At 53.3% G+C, this 22,155-nt stretch overlaps 1 protein-coding gene across 1 annotated transcript in view; it reads left to right on the top strand.

Moving 5' to 3' along the window:
* The first annotated feature begins 1,834 nt into the window (after positions 1-1,834).
* Positions 1,835-22,155, top strand: part of Trpv4 (transient receptor potential cation channel subfamily V member 4) — a 56,154-nt gene continuing 35,833 nt past the window's right edge. The window contains exons 1-2 of the mRNA XM_045132780.1: positions 1,835-1,846; positions 16,903-17,320. Coding sequence (XP_044988715.1) covers positions 16,935-17,320 — 386 coding nt within the window. The 5' untranslated portion in view covers positions 1,835-1,846; positions 16,903-16,934. The remainder of the gene's footprint in view (positions 1,847-16,902; positions 17,321-22,155) is intronic.

The following is a 22,155-nucleotide window of genomic DNA, read 5'->3' as shown; positions in this document are numbered from 1 at the left end:
CCGCCGCCGGGATTCAGGAAGCGCCGCGCTCCCGGCCGCCGGCGCCCAGCCGTCCCGAGGTGAGTGGGGTTGGGATCGGGAGGGAAGACCCCGCGGGGGTGCCGTGAGGTGCCCCCGGGGTCGACTCCGGGGTCCCTTCCGGCTCCGATGGGTCCCAAGACTGCGCCCAGCCGTCCCGCCCTCCCGGCGCGCGGGTAAGCGAGAGGCGCGCGAGGCGGGTCGGGGCGGCGGTGGCAGCTGCGCCCGGGTGCCCTTGGACCTGGCACCGCCTCGCGGGATGTCACCTGTGAGATGGGAGCCAACGTGGGCCTTGAGGGGTACAGATCCCTTGGGTCTCTGAGAACCCAAGTCCTGGATCCAAGGGTCAGGGGGCTTTCAGCTCCCCACTCCCCACCCCTGGGAAGAGTCCCACCTTGGGTGCTTGGCAGGCGATGGGGGGGGACTGGAGTTGGTCCTCCTCCTGGGCCGTGTTGCAAGGGACTGGGAACTTGGGACCTCCGCCCTCCCCATCGGCCTGAAAATACCAACCACAGACTCCAGATGGGGTTGCCCTTTCCACCCCAGCGCGGCCCCGGGCCAGCAATTCCCTGTCTGTCCCTTTGGGCATGAAGAAATCGACGCTTGGTAGCGAGGGGGTGGTTTTTTTTTTTTTTGGGGGGGTGGCTGGTGTAACCAAGTAGATTGAAACCCAAGGGCTGCCTGGCTCCTAAGCAGTCCCCACCACCCGAAGAGCTGGCCTGTCCCCAGCCAGCACTACAATAAGGGCCTGGTGTTGAGACCTGGTGACGGTGGAGTTGAGCCCTTAAGGATTGCGCTGGCTCCTCTGCTGGGGTGAGTGAAGTGGGGTGGCGTTGGGGGGGGCGGTGCTCCAAGTCCCTGCTTTAAGCACATGTCACGTGGGAGCTTTGCTCTGGGAGGTTAGAGCCCCCCCCTTTCCCCCCCGTGGAGCTGAGCTTGGCTGCCGGCCCGGGTGGGGGCAGCTCAGGCCTGGTGCTACCCAAGGTGAGGATGCTTGGCAGACATAGGTGCCCTCAGTCATCACCGGGCTATGGTGCCAAGTCTGGGTGGGCTCCAGGCAGGCTCTGCTTTCTCCTACAGTGTGAACTTGGCCTAGTCCTCTAGCTGTTGGAGCCTCATATGTAGTGCCATATGTGATCATACACGCATCATATATGATACAGGGTAGTAAGGAGACACTTTCAGGGCTGTCATGGGGACAAGGTACCCTGTTGAGGAGCCTGGCACCCAGCCACGACTGGACAGGGCCGGTTATTCCTAGCCCACGTTGCCAGCAGAAGTTAAAGTAGCGGGCTGTTTCCACAACCTTTCTAGTTCCTTCTGCTCGAGGAATATGGGACCTGAACTCTTGGGGGACAGGGCTTTCCTGCCTTCGTGGGGAGGGTCTCAGGCAGGAAGGGCCCCCAACCCAACAGGCAACCAGCTCTCCTGCTTCAGTTTGGTGGACTGTGAAATCATAGAGGTGGCTTGGACAGGAGTTTGCCAGGGCATGTAAAATCTTCCTGAGAGAAAAGGGTATGAGACCCCCATTGGAATGGAGATTTTATGTGAACCCTGTAAAGGTGCCTGGGTGACCTCAGGGGTATCCAGACACCTTACATCCGGGCAAGGGCAAGGGGATACCCTCTGTCTTCATCTGCCTCACCTCATCTGATGGAGCCAGGCCTCAGCTGCTGCCTCCCTGTCCCTAGCAGACCCTTCTGGAAAGCTCACTGGCCAGCACCTCTGGCCACTGGAGCACTTAGGTGCCTCAGACTAGCTCCACCCGGAGGGTGTGGACAGAAGATGATGTCCTCTCTCCTCCCCCTCCGTTAGCTGTCACCTCCAGGTAAGGCAGCACTCCCTCTTAGCTTGGGGGCCCCTCTCAGAGGGTGTACAGGTAGAAATGCTGTCGGATGCAAGGGAACTAGAGGAGGGTGCTGGGGGGCGGCGTAAGCCCAGGGCACATCAGGAAGTGGTTGATCTAGGTGGCCGTCAGGCCGCGCCTTGAAGAGTAAATGCTGAACTGGAGGAGAGGGCATTCCAACAAAGGGATCAGTGCTAGCTAAGACATGACTTCTGCTTGCTGGCGGCCAGGTTGGGAGAAGCTGCGTTGTGTGGAGTATGATGCCAACAGGCAGGGCCTGGAAGCCAGGAAACCCAGGTTAAGGCAGACCCACAACGGTCCTGTTGTTGCTCATGTGGTCTAGAAAGAGCCTTCTGGATACAGAGTAGGAACGGTTGCAGGGGCTGGTCTGGGAAGCCCATGGGGGCTCCGGGCTGGAGAGTTCAGAGGCAGCTGAGGAGAGATGCAAGAGAAATTGCAGCCTCCCGGTGCCTGACCCAGGGTAGCTGCTCCGTAAATCTCAGTTACATGGTTCACTGAACAAATCCAGTGTGTGGTGTGGTGTGGTGTGGTGGTGGTGGTGGTGTTGGGGATGGAACTCAAAGGATGCACTCCTCTATCCCTGAGCCATGTCCCAACCCCTGAGCAAACCCTTTCAAGATGACGGCAGTGTGAGCCGTATGTGCCTGAAGTGATGCGGCCCACGTGACATGGGCATCTCTACCCCTCACGGGCCCTGACCCTGATGTCTGCCTCAGTTTCCCCTTATGACTTTGGAGAAGACATTCTAGTCCCTTCTCTAGTAAGGACCAGGAGCCAGCTTTTTTGTGCTCACAGATAGGATCTGGGGAGCTGAGAGAACATTTGTTTCATGCCACAGAGCATGAATGCTCTAGAATGTTCCACATCACTGATTTGGAGTGGAATTCACCTGTTAAAGATTAATTGAGATATTGTGAGATATTTGTGGTCTCGGGTCCCATGGCTGCTGCTCTGACTGAACCCTGGGTGTAAGGTTCAGGCTGGCCTAGCTAAGTCTGAGCTGCATTGGTATTCAGGAAGGAAACGAGGAAGGATGGGAATATATATTTAAGACAGAGAAAGAGGCAGAGTGGGAGAGAGAGAATGGGCTTGCCAGGGCCTCCAGCCACGGCAAACAAACTCCAGATGCATGCGTCACCTTGTGCATCTGGCTAATGTGAGTCCTGGGGAATCAAACTCAAGTCCTTTGGCTTTGCAGGCAAGTGCCTTAACCACTAAGCCATCTCTCCCGCCCGAGTGCAACACTTTCTGTGGGTCAGGTGCTAAGGCAAATGCTCAGGGCGTTTGTATACAAACCTTGTGCCCATTTTTCAGGAGGAGGAGGAGGAGCAGGGTCTCCACGGGTGAAGTCATTTGCTTAGCTTCTCTCAGCAACAAAGGGACAGAGCTGAAATGTGGGTACCATTTGCCTGATTCCAAAATACTTGTCCCTTAACCTCCAAGTATCCTGTCCACGTTTATCAGGACCCTCTCTAGGGTGTCTGGAGTGTGTCAGGCCTCTGTGATCTTGGGAACACAGGTGTGAACAAAGCCAGTAGAAATTGCCTCCCGGGACTGAAGGGAAACGTCTCATGGCACAGAGAGAGGCTTGGTTCTTCCTGCAACCCCGAAGCCCGGGAAGTCATGGAGTCTGTCGAAGCCTGGCCTCCTTATCTGCCAACGGGTGTTTTAAGTCCCACTTTTCAAGGCCAACCCAAGGCCTACAGATGGGCCCCAGTGCTCAGTTCTTTTTGCTCATCGGGTGTGGGTTCCCTTGCCTCCCAGCCTGTGAGTCTTCCATGGCACCTTGAGAACTCTCTGTGCCACCTCGATGTGGCAAAGCGAGGCTTGCCCCCAGACGGAAGATGAAACTTTCTCAGCTGCAGTCTTTGTGGGTGCTGCGTGCCAGACACCCTCAGCCTTTCCTACTTTCCTCATTTTATTCTTAGAAGTCAGCTGCCCCAAGCTGTGAGCCCCAGCTCCACGGAGGTGCACAGGCTCCCCCGGCCTCTGTTTCCTCATCTGTACAATGGGGTGTGACACCCGCCTTGCCGAATAGCTGTGGACAGTCTCCATCCCTCCATGGGCTCTTTGGTTTGCAGCCAGCACCTGTCACCTGGTCACCTTCATGATAACCACAAGCCTCATGCCCACTGGAAGGATCAGGGATGGGAATTCAGAGACCCATCTTACAGCTGAGGAAACTGAGCCTCAGAGAGCGAACCAGTTTACAAGCCGGTTCATGGCAGTGTCAAGTGACTCTGGTTCCCCCTCAGTACTCAGCAGTGGGCTCAGCTTCTTATAGGCAAAGAAAGCTCTCCTGGGGCTGGAGAGATGGCTTAGTGTTCAAGGTGCTTGCCTGCGAAGTCTAAGGATCCATGTTTGACTCTCCAGGTCCCACGTAAGCCAGACACACAAAGTAATGCAAGTGTGCAAGGTCGCACATGCACACAAGGTTACACATGCACACAAGGTTACACATGCACAGAAGGTTACATGTGCACACAAGGTGGGTGGATTGCAGTGGCTAGAGGCCCTGATGTGTTAATTCTCTCTCTCTCTCTCTTGTTCTTGCTCTTTTGCATTGAGAGAAAAAGGAAAGAAAGAAAGAAAAAGAAAAAGAAAAAGAAAAAGAAAGCTATGCTGGAGTCACCACACCCCAGTTCTGTCACTCACTGCTGTGCAACTTTAGAAAGTGGCTTTGCTTCTCTGTTCCTGGTGCTGCCGACCAGGATTTGCTAGAGGTCAGAGTCCTGCCAAACTCAAGGAAGACTTTGTTATTCTGGCCACTCCTGCCCTGGTCTGTGCCCTTCTGCCTTGGGTGCCCTTGAGTCCTGTGAGCTGACTACTGGACCACTTGCTCTTGTGAGCTGGCCAAGCATGAAGGCCAGGACCTCATTGTCACCGGGGACTCTCACTTCCTTTCCACTCCCGAGCCCCTTTCTGGCCATCGCTTCCCCTTCCTGGCCTGGCTGAGTGAGCCCAGGCAGGTCACCCCACCTCTCTGGGCGTGTTCCCTTGGTGGTAAGGGAGGGTCACACCAGACCCAGCGAGGCACACAGGAAACCCTCACGGGTCTGTTGCAGATGAGGTCAGGGCACTGGAGAGGCCCCAGGAAGCACTGGAGCAGGGGTGGAGGGCAGGTCTTTAAGGCAACGGGAATTTTGGTGTTTTCTTTTGGATAGTGAGTAAGCTGTCCTTCCCATCCACAGCCTTGCCCCGCACAAAGGGTTTCCCAGTCCCCTGGGCGCCTGCTTTTCCTGAGGGCGGAGTGGCCCAGGGTCCAGTCGGATGACCAGGAGAGCCGACTGCCTTTGGGCAAGTCCGTGTGTGTGTGTGGGGGGGGGCGGTGGGGATAGGCCCATGGGCTCTGGGGAGACTCCAGCTGGTGACGATGTGACAGTGGGCTTGGGGCTGACCCTGCAGGTGAGGACTACATCCACCCCGTTCCCCTATCCTCCCCTGACCTCCTCTTTGGGGTGCAGGCACACCTGTGTGTAGGGGAGAAAAAGGAGAGAGGAAGAGGGCAAAGAAGATTTGGACAGACAGACAGCAAGGCTAGGCCATCAGAAGAACCCCTTTTGGATACATACTGATTCTAAGAATGAGTCGGCCTGGGCAAGTGCTCTGCCACATAGTCTCTTTCCTCATTGGCAAAAGGGGCTTATAATTGTTGCCCTGGGCATGCCCGTGTGGGCGGGGTGGGAGGCAGGTCAGGGGTGCATGCAGCAGGTGCTCAATAAATAACCTGTTCACAGACGGAATTAGATTAGTTAGTTACGTGGGTAAGGCTCAGCTTTAGAGAGAGTTCTCCCTGGGGAAAATGTCTATGTGTGTCTTTGACACCTTTCTTTATCCTCATTCATTTATTCAGCAGCCATATCTTATTCTTAATATTCCTCTTTTAATCTATTTATTTATTTGGGCGAGGGAAAGAGGCAGATAGAGAGAATGGTCACGCCCAGAGCCTGCAGCCACTGCAAATGAACTCCAGATGCATGTGCCACCTTGTGCATCTGGCTCAAGGTGGGTACTGGGGAATCGAACTTGGGTCCTTTGGCTTTGAAGGCAAGAGCTTTGACTGCTAAACCATCTCTCCAGCCCTCAGCATCAATCTCTTGAGCAGTTACTAGTTTCCAGGTCCCCTTCTGGCCACTGGGGACCCATCAGTGAAGAGAGGAGTGTCCCCACCTTCCTGGAGCTTTGCCCAAGTGACACCATTTTACACACAGTGTTTTGGGGCCACTTTAGGACTCCCCCCATCCCGGCAATGACTAAGCATGCAGCAGCACGTCCAGTGATCAGCTCCCTGTGAGAGATAAGGGACTTGAGGTTCAGACAGGTGAAGCCACCCAGCATGGGTCACAAAGTTAGTAGGCAGCAGAGCCAGGAGTTAGCTCCTTACCACCTACAATGCCAGCTACCAGGGACCCTGAGGGCTTGGCCTGTAGAAGTGTGGCTTCTGGAGAGGACTTTGTAACATTCAGGAAGAACCTCCATGGATTTAAAAACAGATGGGGGCTGGAGAGAGATGGCTTAGTGGTTAAGGTGCTTGCCTGCAAAGCCAAAGGACCTCGATTCGATTCCCCAGGACCCACATATGGCAGATGCACAAGGGGTCGCATGCCTTTGGAGTTTGTTTACAGTGGCTAGAAGCCCTGATGCGCCCATTCTCTCTCTTTCTGCTTCTTTCTCTCTCTCGAATAAATAAGAACAAAATGTTTTTTTAAAAAGCAGATGGTTATAATAGTAGCATGTTGTGAGCTCAGTTGAGTTTATGGGGGGGTTGGGCAGTGCTCCGAGCGTCCGACTCACCTGTGGGGTGGGGATCAGATCTTTGTCTGCCCCATGAAACTGATGTGAAAGTTCCCAGCACACATGGGTCTAGATAAATGTCACACCCTTCTTTTTATTTTATTTTATTTTATTTTATTTATTTATTTTTTTTGGTTTTTTCGAGGCAGGGTCTCACTCTGGCTCAGGCTGACCTGGAATTCACTATGTAGTCTCAGGGTGGCCTCGAACTCACGGCGATCCTCCTACCTCTGCCTCCCGAGTGCTGGGATTAAAGGCATGCGCCACCACGCCCGGCTTTTTATTTTATTTTTTTTCTCTCTCTCTCATGGGACTCAACTTACTCCCAGAGAAGGAGACTGCAGTACCTAACGTTGGGAGTTGTGACAGCCCACTACAGTAAGATGAGACTGCCTCAGTATGTGGCCTTTAGTGTCTGAACCGTGCCTGTCTTCACCACTAAGTAACACTGCCTCCCGTTGGCTCCCAGTGCTGGGGACTCCTGAGGATGCCCGTGTCCCAGAGGGGGGTTTTGCATGCCCTGTGAGACTCCTTCCAGCTCTCGCAGAATAACCGAGTGACTGCAGTGGCCCTCTGGCCTTGCTCTCCTCGGGGCCCAGTGAGTCACCCTAGACCTGCCCCGCCTGGGTGGTGTGAGCGCTGAGGGGGCCATCCTCCGGGCGGGGGACTGTGCAGGACACTGGACCTCTGTCTTCTCCGGACAGGCTGCTAGTGTGCAGCAAACAGGAAACGGGTTGGGCAGTGACCTGCTAGGTAAATACAGGCAGGGAGGGCACCTCATGGCGTGATGGCCCCACTGCCGCCTGCCAGGGCCACGGGCAGCCGCAACCTGGCAGGCAGCAGATCTTGCTTGGCCAAGGAACCAAGCTCCCTTCTAACTGCCTCCAGTGGCGCCTGCTCCAAACTGGCTGCCAGGGTCTGCGTCCCAGGCCCTGCCTGCCTCCTCTGGCCTTCACATACACCTGCCTCGGCTCTCATCAGGCCACCCGTTCCCTGATACTAGTGACCGCGGGAGAATGACCCTGAGGCTCTGAACAGCAGCCTGGCTTGACTGAGTCTCTGTCGTGGCTCAGCAGTGCTTGGCTGTGCTTAATGCATTGTCTCTCACTGCCAAGACAGTGTGCCCCGGCGAGGGTTCCGCTGCCAACACCATTCAAACCGAGGCCCAAGAATGCTGGGGGGGGGGGGCTGGAGAGATGGCTTAGCGGTTAAGCGCTTGCCTGTGAAGCCTAAGGACCCCGGTTCGAGGCTCGGTTCTCCAGGTCCCACGTTAGCCAGATGCACAAGGGGGCGCACGCGTCTGGAGTTCGTTTGCAGAGGCTGGAGGCCCTGGCGCGCCCATTCTCTCTCTCTCCCTCTATCTGTCTTTCTCTCTATGTCTGTCGCTCTCAAATAAATAAATAAATAAAAATTAAAAAAAAAAAAAAGAATGCTAGGGGGCAGTCTCAGAGTCACATAGTCCCTCAGCTCCTCCTTCCACCCCTCCCTTCCTGAGCCCCCCCCCCCCATCCTTCTAAAACATCCCATCAAAGACACAGGTCGAGGCTGGGAATGTAGTTCAGTTGGTAGAGTGCTTTCATAGCAAACACAAAACCTGGATTTGTCCTTAGCAAGAATAAATCAAGTGTTTATTCCCAGTACTCGGAAAGTGGAGGCAGGAAGGTTAAGAGTTCAAGGTCATTTTTTAGCTGCATATTGAATTAGAAGCCAGGGCAGAAGCTAACTTGGGCTACATAAGACCCTATCTTAAAAAGGGGGGGTTGCTGGAGAGATGGCTTAGTGACTAAGGCATTTGCCTGCAAAGCCAAAGGACCCAGGTTTGATTGCCCAGGACCCATGTAAACCAGATGCACAAGGGGTGCATGTCTGGAGTTCCTTTGCAGTGGTTAGAGGCCCCGGTGTGCCCATTCCCTCTCTGTCTCTCTTCTCTTTATATCTCTCTGCTCGCAAATAAATAAACAAAATTTATTTAAAAATTATAAAAAGAAAGAAAGAAGGGCTGGAGAGATGACTTAGCAGTTAAGGCACTTGCCTGTAAAACCTAATGACCTGGGTTCAATTCTTCAGTATCCACATAAAGGCCAGATGCACAGAGTGGTGCACGCATCTGGAGTTGATTTGCAGAAGCTGGAGGCTCTGGCATGCCCATTCTCTCTCTCTCTCTTTGCAAATAAATAAATAGATCAATAAAAAGTATTTTAAAAATTATTAAGGGAATGGAGAGATGGCTCAGCAGTTAAGGTGTTTGCCTGCAAAGCCTGAAGATCTGGGTTTGATTCCCCAGTACCTATGTAAAGCCAGATGCTCATGGTGAGGTACACATCTGGAGTTCATTGGCAGTGGCTAGAGACCCCGGCACACTTATTCTTTTACATATTTGAGAATGACAGACTGAGAGAGAGAGGCAGAGAGATAGGGAATGGGTGCGTGCGCCCCCTTGTGCATCTGGCTAACGTGGGTCCTGGGGAATCAAGCCTCAAACTGGGGTCCTTAGGCTTCACAGGCAAGTGCTTAACCCCTAAGCCATCTCGCCAGCCCCACACTTATTCTTTCTATCTGCCTCGTTCTTTCCAAGTCTCTCTCAAATAAACAAACAAATAACAGCAATAATAATGAAGAACCAGCTCCTGAAGCCATGGCTCCTGCTCCTGCCTCCCCAGCCCTGATCGAGGACACACAGACGCCGACTTTGCCTCTCTGTGCCTCAGTGTCCTTACTGACAAGGCGGAGGTCGTACACATCTGGTGCCTTGTCTCCAGCTATTTTCAAAGTCCTCACCGCCCCACCCCTCTCCCTCCAATACTGAACCAGACGGCAGGCACTAGAACCCGAGGTTATATTTATCTGAGGGTCCCACAGGAAGTGGAGGCCCCACAGATTGTACAAGGAACCCCAGGATGGGCAAATAAGGGAGCGCATGTCTAGGAACCTGGCACCTCCTTCCTACCCGCACAGCCCCTATCCGGCTCTCACTGGTGCCCACCCACCTCTGGTCTTCCTCCTTGCCTCTTTCCCCAATGCCTCAGGCCATACCTTTCCTTCATGTACCCACATGTTCCCATTCTGCCTTTATTTGTTTGTTTTATTTGGGAGAGAGAGATAGAGGTAGATAGTGTGAGAATGGGTGCACCGGGGCCTCCAGCCACTGCAAATGAACTCCAGACTCATGCGCCACCTTGTGCATCTGGCTAACCTTGGGTCCTGGGGTGTTGAGCTTGGGTCCTAAATCAGGAGTGGTGGCGCACGCCTTTAAACCCAGCACTCGGGAGGCAGAGGTAGGAGGATCACTGTGAGTTGGAGGCTAGCCTGAGGCTACATAGTGAATTCCAAGTCAGCCTGGGCTAGAGCAAGACAGAGATGTCTCAACATGTAAGCATGCAAGCCTGAAGGCCTGATATGCTCTGAGTTCTATTCCCCAGCATCCATGTAAACAGCTGGGCTTGGCCACACCAATCAAGCTTGTAACCCCAATCCTGCTGGGAGCAGTAATCAAGATTCACTGAGGCTCACTGGTTAGCCAGCCTTACCCAAAAGCCAAGTTCAGGGAAAGACTCTGTTTCCAGGAAATAAGCAGATAAGAGATAGAGGAGAGTAGTCAGTGTTCTCTATTATTCTCCTTTGGTCCCCGTGCCCACAAGTGGATCTAAACACACAAAGGATGATTCAGTATAATAATTTAATCACAGGGCTGGAGAGATGGCTCAGAGGTTAAGGCACTTGCCCATAAAGCCTAATGACCTGAGTTTGACTCCCCTGTGTCCTGGTAAAGCCAAATGCACAAAGTGCCACAGGCATCTGGAGTTCATTTGCAGTGGCTAGAGGCCCTGGTGTACCCACTCTTTCTCTCTCTGCCGGGGGCATGGTGGCACATGTCTTTAATCCCAGCACTAGGGAGGCAGAGGTAGGAGGATCACTGTGAGTTCGAGGCCAGCCTGAGACTACAGAGTGAATTCCAGGTCAGCTCGGGCTAGTGTGAAACTCTACCTCAGAAAACCAAAAAATGAAGAAAAAAAAAAAAAGAAATTAATTATGGTGAGAGCTATAAAGGAGGGTACATGTGGCTTTCAGGGTGACACATGACAGTGTCCTGTAAAAGGAGACCTGAGGAGCTGGGAGTGACTCAGTGTGGGACTAGCATGCATGGAAATTCCAGCCCCAGCAATGGAGAGAGAATAAGCAAGAAAACATGAGGCCCAAGCGTGCGTGGGAGCTGGCCAGATGGATCCGCTGGGCAGACGCAGGGAAGGGGCCTGGTGAAGACTGAAGAAAGTCCCAACCTTCTCTCCCATACTGGGTTTCTCTGTGGTTTATTCCTTTTGTCTATTTCAGAGTCCTACATGCAAGTGGCACCCAATATCTGCCCATTGGGCAGTACTGATCTAACAGGAAGGACCTAGGCTAGAGAGATGGCTTAGTGGTTGACTGTGAAACCTAAGGACCCAGGTTTGATTCCCCAGAACCCACATAAGCCAGATGCACATGGCGACGCATGTGTCTAGAGGTTCGTTTAGGGTGGCTAGAGGCCCTTATGTCCCCATTCTCTCTATATATATCTTCCTCCTTCTCTCTCTCTCTCTCTCAAATAAATAAATAAAAAGAAAATATTAAAAAAGTAGAAGGAAGGATCTGAGAGAAACCAGCCCCCTGGAGTCCTTCCCCCAGTGCGGAGAAGACCTGCACGCCCAAACCTGCTCTCTGGATTTAAGCAGCTTTCCTTGCTCACGTAATCAGATCGGTATTTGACAGGCTGGTGCCAGGGTTTCCATGAGGTCAGGCGAGGCCCCCGGAGCACCAGGGGCCCGGATCCCTCTTTTACCCTGAGCACGCAGGGCAGGTGATGGAGCCTGCCGTCCCCACAGCCAGGGTTCCCCATGAGCTCCACCTCCTTTATGCACCTTGCTGCCACACTGCCTTCATGCCCCAGGGAAGGCAAGAAAGCCAGGCACGGAGAGGCCAAGTAACTCATGCCAGCTCACCCTGCGAATGAGCAGAGAGGGGCCCGACCACCCCTGGATCTGTGTGGCATTAAACTCGTCCTCACAGCAGGATGCACAACTTTGGGCCTTGTCTCCTAAAAGCCTTTGTGGGGGCAGACAGGAAAGTGTGAAGACCCTGGCTCGGATCCCACACACCCCCCTTCCCTGGGCCATTCCTGAGGTCCCGGGGCCTAGATGCATCTCTTTTTTTTTTTTTTAATTTTTTATTTATTTATTTGAGAGCGACAGACAGAGAGAAAGACAGATAGAGGGAGAGAGAGAGAATGGGTGCGCCAGGGCTTCCAGCCTCTCCAGATGCGTGCGCCCCCCTGTGCATCTGGCTAACGTGGGACCTGGGGAGCCTAGCCTTGAACCGGGGTCCTTAGGCTTCACAGGCAAGTGCTTAACCGCTAAGCCATCTCTCCAGCCCTAGACACATCTCTTAACATGGCTCTGCTGGTTTGTGTATTTTGCTCTTTGCCACTAGGAAGGCAGTCTCCGGAGATGGTCCACCAGTTTTGTTCACATCTGTGTTCTTAGGACCGTGCGGACCAGGCACGCAGCAGGTGTCAAGACGCTGGGGTAGATGAGGAAATGCAAGCTTGTAGCCCTGTGCTATAAACCCTGGGCTTCGGATCCTCCTGAGTCCATTCTGCCACAACTGCCATCTGTGTGGGGGAAGGCGGGCAGGGAGGGCTTGAGCTCCTCAGTCTCCCAAGTGCTGGGATTACAGGCATTTTCCCTGGCTTTGATGATAGACTTTTTTTTAAAAGACATTTTTAAATTTTTTTTTTCTATTTATTTATTAGAGACAGAGATAGGGAGCGAGTGAGAATGGGCCTGCCAGGGCCTCCAGCCACCGCAAACAACTCCAGACCACCATGCGCCGCCATGTGCACCTGGCTTATGTGGGACCTGGAGAATTGAACCAGGGTCCTTAGGCTTCGCCTTAATCGCTAAGCCATCTCTCCAGCCCCCTATGGATGTTTTTTGTTTGTTGTTTGTTTTGCTTTAAAAGAGAGTTAGACCAACTAAAACATTTGAAAACTGCTGCTTTAAATGAACACAGTTGTACGGATGATATGTGAAGAGGCGTCACATGGGCGGCGCATTTCTGGTTTGTTCTTATGTATAGCTTGTGCCCTGGGAGGCAGCCATGAGCCAAGATGGCATGAAGGGCCCATGCTCACCCCAGACGCATGCATGGAGGAGGAGACATGGCCCCACCCCCACCCCTTTCCTGCAGGGCCCTCCCTGCTCAGCTGGCACGGGCTTGGAATGTGTAATAACAGCCTTTAGGGCAAATTAGAACAGAGAGTAAACTCTCCCCAGCCACAGGGAGGAGAGGAAGAACCTGGCAGTGTGTGTGTGTGTGTGTGTGTGTGTGTGTACAAGCATACTGGGTGAATGAAGTTGAAAAAATCCTTTTAGGGACCTGTTTCAGGGCCATTTCTTCCCTGCCTAAGTTTCCTCAGCTCTAAAATGGGAGCAGTAAACCAGGCATGGTGGCACACACTTTTAATCCCAGCACTCGGAGGCAGAGGTAAGAGGATCACCGTGAGTTCAAGGCCACCCTGAGATTACAGAGTGAATTCCAGGTCAGCTTGGGCCTGAGTGAGACCCCACCTCGAAAAACCAAAGATAATAAAATAAAATGGGAGCAGCATCTTAGCTTTGCTTCCCGAGGAACAAGGTCAAGGTTTGCTTCATCTTGTGCCATAAAATGGCAGTTGTGGGGCTGGAGAGATGGCTTAGTGGCTATGGCGCTTGCTTGCAAAGCTAAAGGACCCAGGTTCGATTCCTGGGGACCCACGTAAGCCAGATGCACAAGGGGCACATGTGTCAGGAGTTTGTTTGCAGTGGCTGGTGGCCCTGGTGTGCCCATTCTCTCTACCTGTCTCTCTTCTCTAAATAACTAAATAAAGATGCGGCGGGGGGGGGGGGCGGGATGGGGACATGGTGGGACTGTGTCACGGTGGTGATGATGACCAACTACCAGAAGTATTTGCCAGGTGAGACAGGGACCCATGTTGTCACAAGAGCCCTACAAGAGTTATTGCCACCTTCAGAGAGAAAGTGAGGCTTCGTGGAATTAGAATGGGCCAACAGTAATAATCCCTCCGTGGACTTCAAGCTCTGGTGGTGAGGTATCGGCTGGGGTCAGCTAAAGAGTTAAGTTAGCTGGGCTCTGAAATTCACATTTACTCTTGTGAATTTGCTTTATTTGAATTTAATTAATTTTATTTAAATCCCCCCCCCCCCAGGTAGGGTCTCACTGTAGCCCAGGCTGAGCTAGAATTCACGCTGTAGTTCCAGGCTGACCGCAAACTCCTCTGCCTCCCGAGAGTACTGGGATTAAAGGCGTGCGCCACCTGCTCTAGCTGTCCGACTTTGAATCCTGGCTAAGTCACTCACCTGCTCTGTGGCCTCAGGCAACTAACTTCACCTCTCGAGCCTCAGTTTGATTCTTCATCTGTAAAATAGGAGTTTGTAAGTAGCCTCTGCCTCCAGGGCAATTTCTCAATCTCAGGCCCCATTGACGTTTGGAGCCGGGTCTTTGCAGCCTGGGATCATCCTGTGCATTGGAGGAAGTTTCATGGCATCCCTGGCCACAGCTCACTAGACAGTGTGACAACCTAGTGTGTCACCAGATGGTGCTGGTTCAGTGTTATGGGGAGGATTGGGTAAGAATGCACGTATGAGGCACTTAGGGCCTGGTGCATAGAGCTACACACTTCTGAAGGTGGTTTTTTGAGGTGGGGTTTCACTCTAGTCTAGGCTGACCTGGAATTTCACTTTGTATTTTTAGGGTGGCCTCGAACTCATGGCGATCCTCCTACCTCTGCCTCCCGACGGCTGGGATTAAAGGTGTGCATCACCACGCCTGGCTTTTATTTCATTTTATTTTTCTTTTTGGTTTGTTGAGGTGGGCTCTCACTCTAGTTCAGGGTGGCCTGGAATACTCTATGTAGTCTCAGGGTGGCCTTGAACTCACAGCGCTCCTCCCACCGCTGCCTCCTGAGTGTTGGGATTAAAGGCGTGTGCCGCGAGGCCTGGTGGTGTTGGTTTATTAATTATCTCATCATGATTAGAATTCTAGTCATAATTGCTGTGGAATGTGCCAAGGTCATGGGCCTGGCCGGGCCGACTGACTTCAGGCCCCAGGAACCTAGATGCTGTCCAGGTTGGGGCTTCCCTGGAAGTGGGGCTGGAGCATCCTCATGGCTATCATATCTGGCCTTGCGAACTTCCCCATGGAGACCCGGGGATCAGGATTGACAGCAGTGGGCCTCTACCCAAACTTTAGGGTACCAGTGAGGCAGGCAGGGTTATGGCTCAGAAAGAACTTGGCTTCCTCTGATCCTAACTCCTAAGATATCCCCTCCTGTCTCAATTCCCCTTGTCACAGAGCAAAGACCCACCCAGGTGTGTCTTGACTTGGCAGGTGGATGAGGAACTGGCTCCAAGTGGTGCCTCACACACCCAGGGTCCCCAGGAGAACATGTGGTGGCTGGCCCCAGCTCTGCAAGTGTGAAAGCCAAGGTCTAGAGAGAGGAGTGTGGCCAGGCTTGACCTCATCATTACTGCTGCGGCCCTCTGAAGAAGCTGCTACCGTTGTGCCCATTTCACAGGGGGCACCAGCCTCCAGAGCACCAAGTGACTTGTCCGTGGCCACGCTCCACATTGACAGCAGAGCTAGGATTAGAACCCAGGCCCGAGTGACTCCAAAGCCCAGCCTGTCCCTCCCTACTGGAGTCCAGAGAGGAGCCAGCCTCCAGCAGGAACTCTGACTCTCTGGGTGTCCTGCTGAACCTGCCAAGAGAGTCCCTTTTCATGTCCCCAAACCGGGCGAGCCTTCCTTCCTGGCAGCCGCAGAGCAAACAAGGCAGGCACCAGTTTGCTGCTATTCTGCACGTGTGGGGCAGAGCGGGGGAGAGAGACAAGGGAAAGCTTTCTGAACATGCTCTGGGGTGACAAGTCAAAAAGTTCCAGAACCCTGGTCCCAGGAACCCAGTCACACAAGGACAGCAAGGTGCTGCAGAGGGCAGGAACCACAGCTAGGCAGCTGGGGCCCAGCTGTAGGCTGAGCTCACTTGGGGTTCCAGAGCCAGAGAGACTTCTCCCCACAAGGAGCGTGTTCACTTCTGTGGAAGCCTCAGTTTACTTGTCTGATAAGTGGGAGCAAAGGACACCATTGTCTTTGTACTCTTTTATTTTATTTTATTTTATTTTTTAGTTCTACTTATTTAAAAGAGAAAGAGTTGGGGGTGTTGAGAGAACGGGCACATCAGGGCCTCCAGCCACTGCAAACGAACGAGAGAGGCATGTGCTATTTTGTGCATCTAGCTTTACGTGGGCACTGGGGAATCAAACTCGGGTTCTTCAGCTTTGCAGTCAAGCGCCTTAACCGCTGAGCCATCTCTCCAGCCCGTCTTTGTATCCTTTGTTCCTTTGGGGACTTGGGGGTAGATGTGTTCACTGTCCGGGGCATTGTGGCCTGGGAGCCCAAGAATGCAGTTGGAGGGCCAGGGAGGTCTGCTCAGGGAAAAGGACAAGGGCACGTATGTGAGCAGGGGACAACCAGTCAGAGGAGACGGAAGGGCCAGCGCTTGGCCCTGTGGAGCAGAGGCTGTGGCCGGGGATGCCGGCGAGGGGTCACGGTGGTAGTGGAGGAGGAGAGAGGACCATTGGCCTCGCAGTGGGCTCGTGTGGACACTGTGGGCACCTACTGGGGCTGAGGCACATGGCTTGGGTATGTTGGGCACTGGCCTGTGTCCTCTGGCAGCTCTCCCGTGAGGCTTAGCCAGCCCCATTTTACAGATGTCACAGCTGAGGCTGTGAAATGCTGATGGGCTTAGTGTCGTGGTGAGGTAGCTGGGTAGAGCTTTGCTGCGAACTCCGATCTCCCAGAGCTTCTGCAACCGGTCCATTTGGACCAGTCAGTCCCCCAGGCCGAGATCCGGGATCCCAGGGCTGTCTCCCAAGCCCTTCGCATCCAGCCAGTGCCCAGGGTGGTTGGACTCGAGGCAGACCCGCGTCTCCAGGTTCCTGAAAGAGGCCCCTGTTGCAGTTCCCGCCCGAAGCTGGCCGCCAACCACATCTGGGAGTGGTCACCCCAGCCCCTGTCATTACAACGGTGGCTTTGAAGCAGCTGGCAGTGGTGCTGTTTGCCCACGTGGGAGGGGGCTTGCTGGCGCCCTCACCACTGGCCTGGCTCTGCCTGACCCTCCCTCAACTCCCCGGCAGGCTGAGCAGTGCGGACGGGGCCCAGGGCCAGCATGGCGGATCCCGGAGATGGCCCCCGCGCCGCGCCTGGGGAGACGGCGGAGGTCCCCGGAGAGGACAGTGGCACCTCTGGTGGGGAGGCCTTCCCTCTCTCCTCCCTCGCCAACCTGTTCGAGGGGGAGGAAGGCTCCCCCTCACTCTCACCTGCTGATGCTGGCCGTCCTGCTGGCCCCGGGGACAGCCGGCCAAACCTTCGCATGAAGTTCCAGGGTGCCTTCCGCAAGGGGGTGCCCAACCCCATCGATCTGCTGGAGTCCACCCTGTATGAGTCCTCGGTGGTGCCGGGGCCCAAGAAAGCACCCATGGACTCGCTCTTTGACTACGGCACCTATCGTCACCACCCCAGTGACAACAAGAGGTGGAGGAGAAAGGTGGCAGAGTGAGTATGCCTGGCGTCCTGTCAGCGGGTTTCTGCTCTGTGTTGAGTCCGTCCGTCCGTCCGTCCGTCCGTCCGCCCATCCACCCATCTCTTCGTCCATTCAAATGTCCATCCACCTTCCAACTCTCCATCTATTCATCTACCATCCACTCCTTTATACAACTACTTTTCTCAGTGTTTTTTTTTTTCAAAAAAATATTTTATTTATTTATTTATTTGAGAGAGAGAGAAGCAGATAGAGAGAATGGGTGTGCCAGAGCCTCTAGCAACTGCAAACAAACTCCACATGGAGGCGTTACTTTGTGCATGTGGCTTTACATGGGTACTGGAGAATTGAACCTGGGTCCTTTGGTTTTTGCCAGCAAGTGCCTTGACCGATAAGCCATCCAGCCTGCCCCCCACCCCTTTTGTTGAGGTAGGGTCTTTGCTCTATCCCAGGCTGACCTGGAATTCACTATGGAGTCTCAGGGTGGCCTTGAACTCACAGCGATCCTCCTACCTCTGCCTCCCGAGTGCTGGGATTAAAGGCGTGCGCCACCACGCTTGGCTCCTTTATACAAGTATTTACCCATATATCTCTTCAGCCTTTTCACCTACCTGCCTATCTATCTGCTTGCCTGTCCATCCACCACCTCCCACATGCCCAATAGTCCATTTGTTCATTATCTTCTACTTGTTTCTATCCATCTGCACACCCAGTATCTATTTGTGCATCACCCAAGTTCCCATCTTTCTGCTTGTCCAGTCTATGCATCCACCAATGAGTCATTCAGATATCTACCCATTTGTTGATCCCTCTGTCCTCTATCCAGCTGTCCATCCAGAATGCCAACCTCTCACCCACTTGCCATTTAGGTATCCAAGTGTCTGCATCCTGCAGTCCACACCACCACTCAGCTGCTTCTCAGAAGTCATCCATTCATTTTCTTTGTCTCCTTCCTTCTTCTCTCCCTTCCCTCCATCCCTTCCTTCCTTCTTTCCTTCCTGCCTTTCATCTGGGTCTTTCTGTGTAACCCAGATTGGCTCTGAACTGGTGAGCTTCCTGCCTCAGCCTCTTGAGTGCTGGAGTTAATAGGCATGCACCACTGTGCCCCACTCATTCTTTTTTCTTTTCTTTCTTTTTTCTTTTTGGTTTTTCATGTAGGATTTCACAGTAGCCCAAGCTGACTTGGAATTCACTATGTGGTCTCAAGTTGGCCTCGAACTCACGGTGATCCTTCTATCTCAGTGTTGCAGTCAGGTTCGCACTGCTGGCAGAAATCACCTGAGCAAAAGCAGCTTGTGGGAAAAAGGGCTTATTTTGGTTTACAGACTCCAGGGGAAGCTCCATGATGGCAAGGAAAAACAATGGCATGAGCAGAGGGTGGACGTCACCTCCAACAGCAACAGGAGAGTGTGCCAAACACTGGCAAGGGGAAGCTGGCTATAACACCCATAAGCCCGCCCCCAACAATGCACTCCCTCCAGGAGGCGTTAATTTCCCATCAGCTGGGAACCTAGCATTCAAAAGTTTATAGGGGACACCTGAATCAAACCACCACACTCACCTCCCAAGTGCTAGAGTTAAAGGCATGAGCCACCACCATGCCTGGCTCATTACGTTTTTAACTTTTTTAAAATTATTTTTTAGAGAGGGAGAGAGAGAATTGGCACGCCAGAGCCTCAGCCACTACACTTGAACTCCAGACGCTCGCACCACCTAGTGGGCATGTGCAACCTTATGCTTGCCTCACTTTGGTGCATCTGGCTTATGGGGAATCTGGAGAGAGATCGAACCTGGGTCCTTAGGCTTCGCAAGCAAGCGCCTAACCAGTAAGCCATCTTGTCAGTCCCTCATTATATTTTCAATCCTCCCTCTTTCCCTCTCCCTCCCTTCTCTCTTCTAACCATCAATTCATTCATCTAGCTGTCTATCTGTTCATTTTCTTCATCACTGATTCATTCATTCCTTATCTTTCCATTCATTTCCCCATGTGTTCATACACCTGTACTGATAGAAACCCCAGTTGCCTGTCCATCCCATTACTTCCATCACTTTCATCCCAGAGTGCATTGTTTCTGGGCTCATTCAGAGTTGGAAGCCTTGAAGCATTAACCCTTTCTCTACCATGAAGAAGGCTGGGCTGAAAGACATGCAGTGGTGAGAAGGCTCAGGGGTGACAGTGCTTGGCCCCTCAGGATGCATTCACTGTCAGCCCCAGCTGAGGACAGGAGCCTCCAGCCCCAGTTGTTCTTGTTCTTGTTCTTGTTCTTGTTCTTGTTCTTGTTCTTGTTCTTGTTCTTGTTCTTGTTCTTGTTCTTGTTCTCGTTCTCCTTCTCCTTCTCCTTCTCCTTCCTCTTCTCCTTCCTCTTCTCCTTCCTCTTCTCCTTCTCCTTCTTCTTCTCCTCCTCCTCTTCTTCCTCATTATTATTATTATTATCAGGGTCCATCCTTCTCAGGGCTCTGCTGATCTGAATCCTGTCTGTTACCTGCATCTCCTCTTGTCTGCAGAGTAGACCCCTTCTTCCCAGCCCACGAGAAGCCAGCATTTCCGGGGCTGCGAGCCCCTGTCACCTGCTAAACAAATGGTTCAGTCCTTCCTGGGTCTTGCCTTGCTGTCCCGAATGTGCCTCAAACTGACCCAGACTTTGGATGCCAGCCTCTTTCTTCCCTGGAAACCCCTCTGGGTTGTGTCCTGGTGTGCAGAGCTGAAGTCTGGAGACTTCTGGGGGCCTTCACTGGTCTGGGACTGGTTAACACTGATGGATGGAGCCTACTCCCCTTCTCCATTCTTCTGTGGCTGGCAACTAACCCTTTGTACCCTGAGCCACTGGCGGTTCTTGAGCACCTACTATATGCCAGACAGTGGGATTGGCCCTGGGCTCCTGGGAGAAAGTGAGACTAGGATCCTGTCCCTACCGAGAGGCCCCTTCAACTTAGAGGAGGGGACAGGCTATGGGCAAGAGAGCAAGCATATGAGTTCCAAGTGCGCATGCCCTGAGGGTGGAGAGGGGAGGCGGGGCTGAGAGGCTTTGCAGAGGTCTTCTTGGAGGAAGTGACATTTAGGCAGGCCAGGCAGCCCAGAGCCAGAGGCTAGAGAGAATGACAGACACTTCAGGATCAGGGCCTTGTGGTCCACGGCATGCTGGGGCCAGTCTATCTAACTACTGTTCAGGGTGGCAGGGAGCCCCAGTGTCCCCTCCCTTCTGACTCAAGTCCCTAAGGTCCTGGAGGCTCTTAGGCCCAGGGCTTGTCTCCTCAGCTGCTCCTTCATGCCTCACCCCCACCCGCAAACCAGGAGGGCTGAGCTGGAGGTGCTGGAGGGGCCCTCAGAGAACTGGGCACAGCTGAGTGGCCGAGACTGTTTCAGTGGGATCTGGCGTGGCAGTGTTCTTTTATAAAATTAATTAATTGATTAATTTATGGGAGCGGGGAGAGAATGGGCACGCCAGGGCCTTCAGCCACTGCAAATGAACTCCAGACTCATGCGCCCCCTTGTGCATCTGGCTTACGTGGGTCCTGGGGAGTCGGACCTGGGTCCTTTGGCTTTGCAGGCAGGCGCCTTAACCACTAAGCCATCTTTCCAGCCCTGCCGTGTTTGTTTTATCTGGGGCCCAAATGTTCAAGTTCAAGAAGTGGGTGTTCTTACTGGAGGCTGTTCCAGTTCCTGCCCCACGGACAGCAAGGAACCTTTTAAGCTCCCGTCTATGCCCAGCACCCTCTTTTCTTGGGGCTCTCTTTGAGCCTTGTGCAGAGGCTTAAGGGAGAGTGTGGCTGGGCCCTTCCCACACAAGTTGGGCTGGGTACAGCCAGATGCTGGCCTTACCCCAGATCTCCTCAGCTGCCTCCCTTCCCCTCACCCCACAGCAGCTCTGTTCTTGTCTCTCCTCCCTTCCAGAATCTCTGCCTCCATCATGCTCCCCTCGGTCCTCTCCTCTCGTTTACTAGTTTACTTAGCGCATTCTGATGCATCCCGTCCATACAGCCCTGGGCTGGGCAGGAACATGCTGAGAACATTCCTTCCCTAATGAATCGTTCTCTATCAGAACCTCACATGCAATAGGTACCCAATTAATGTTGAGTGGCTGAGTGATTGTGTCCAAGCCTTAGGGCCTGCTTGTCCCTCTCCTTCCCTTCCTTCTTCCCTCCCTCCCTCCCTCCCTCCCTCCCTCCCTCCTTCTCCCTCTCTCTCCTTCTCCCTCCCTCTCTCTCACGCTCTCTCTCCCTCCTCCCCCCCCTCTTTCCTTCTTTCTTTTCAAGGTAGGGTCTCACTCTAGCCCAGGCTGACCTGGAATTCACTGTGTTGGCTCAGGCTGGCCTCAAACTCACGGCGATCCTCCTACCTCTGCCTCCCAAGTGCTGGGATTAAAGGCGTGCGCCACCACGCTCGTCCCTCTTTCTGTCCCTCTTCTGCTTCCAGACCTTTCTGGATCCCGGTCCCCTTCCACCTGCTGCTAGCTCAGCACCCCTTCCCATGCACACACAGGTTCCACACACAGCTGGCTCTCAGAATGATGGCTGCTGCAGCCAGCACTTACTGTATACTTACTGTGGAGTGGGCCCTGGGCTAAGTCCCCATGAACATGGCCTCATCTGTGTAAAGCATTTCTTGAGTGTGTGGATGGGATGAACGTGATGCAACCTTTTACCTTTGCTGTTCCTTCTACCCTGCTGTCTTTCAGTCTTTGACCTTGGAAAGTATTCAGTAAACCGGGTGTGGTGGTGCGCACCTTTAATCCCAGCACTCAGGAGGTAGAGGCCGTGAGTTCAAGGCCACCCTGAGACTACATAGTGAGTTCCAGGTCGGCCTGGGCTATAGAAAGACCCTACCTCAAAAAAAAAAACAAAAAAAACA

Source organism: Jaculus jaculus, chromosome 13, assembly GCF_020740685.1.
Source record: "Jaculus jaculus isolate mJacJac1 chromosome 13, mJacJac1.mat.Y.cur, whole genome shotgun sequence".
NCBI lineage: Eukaryota > Metazoa > Chordata > Mammalia > Rodentia > Dipodidae > Jaculus > Jaculus jaculus.
This window is presented reverse-complemented; position numbering and strand designations above follow the sequence as displayed.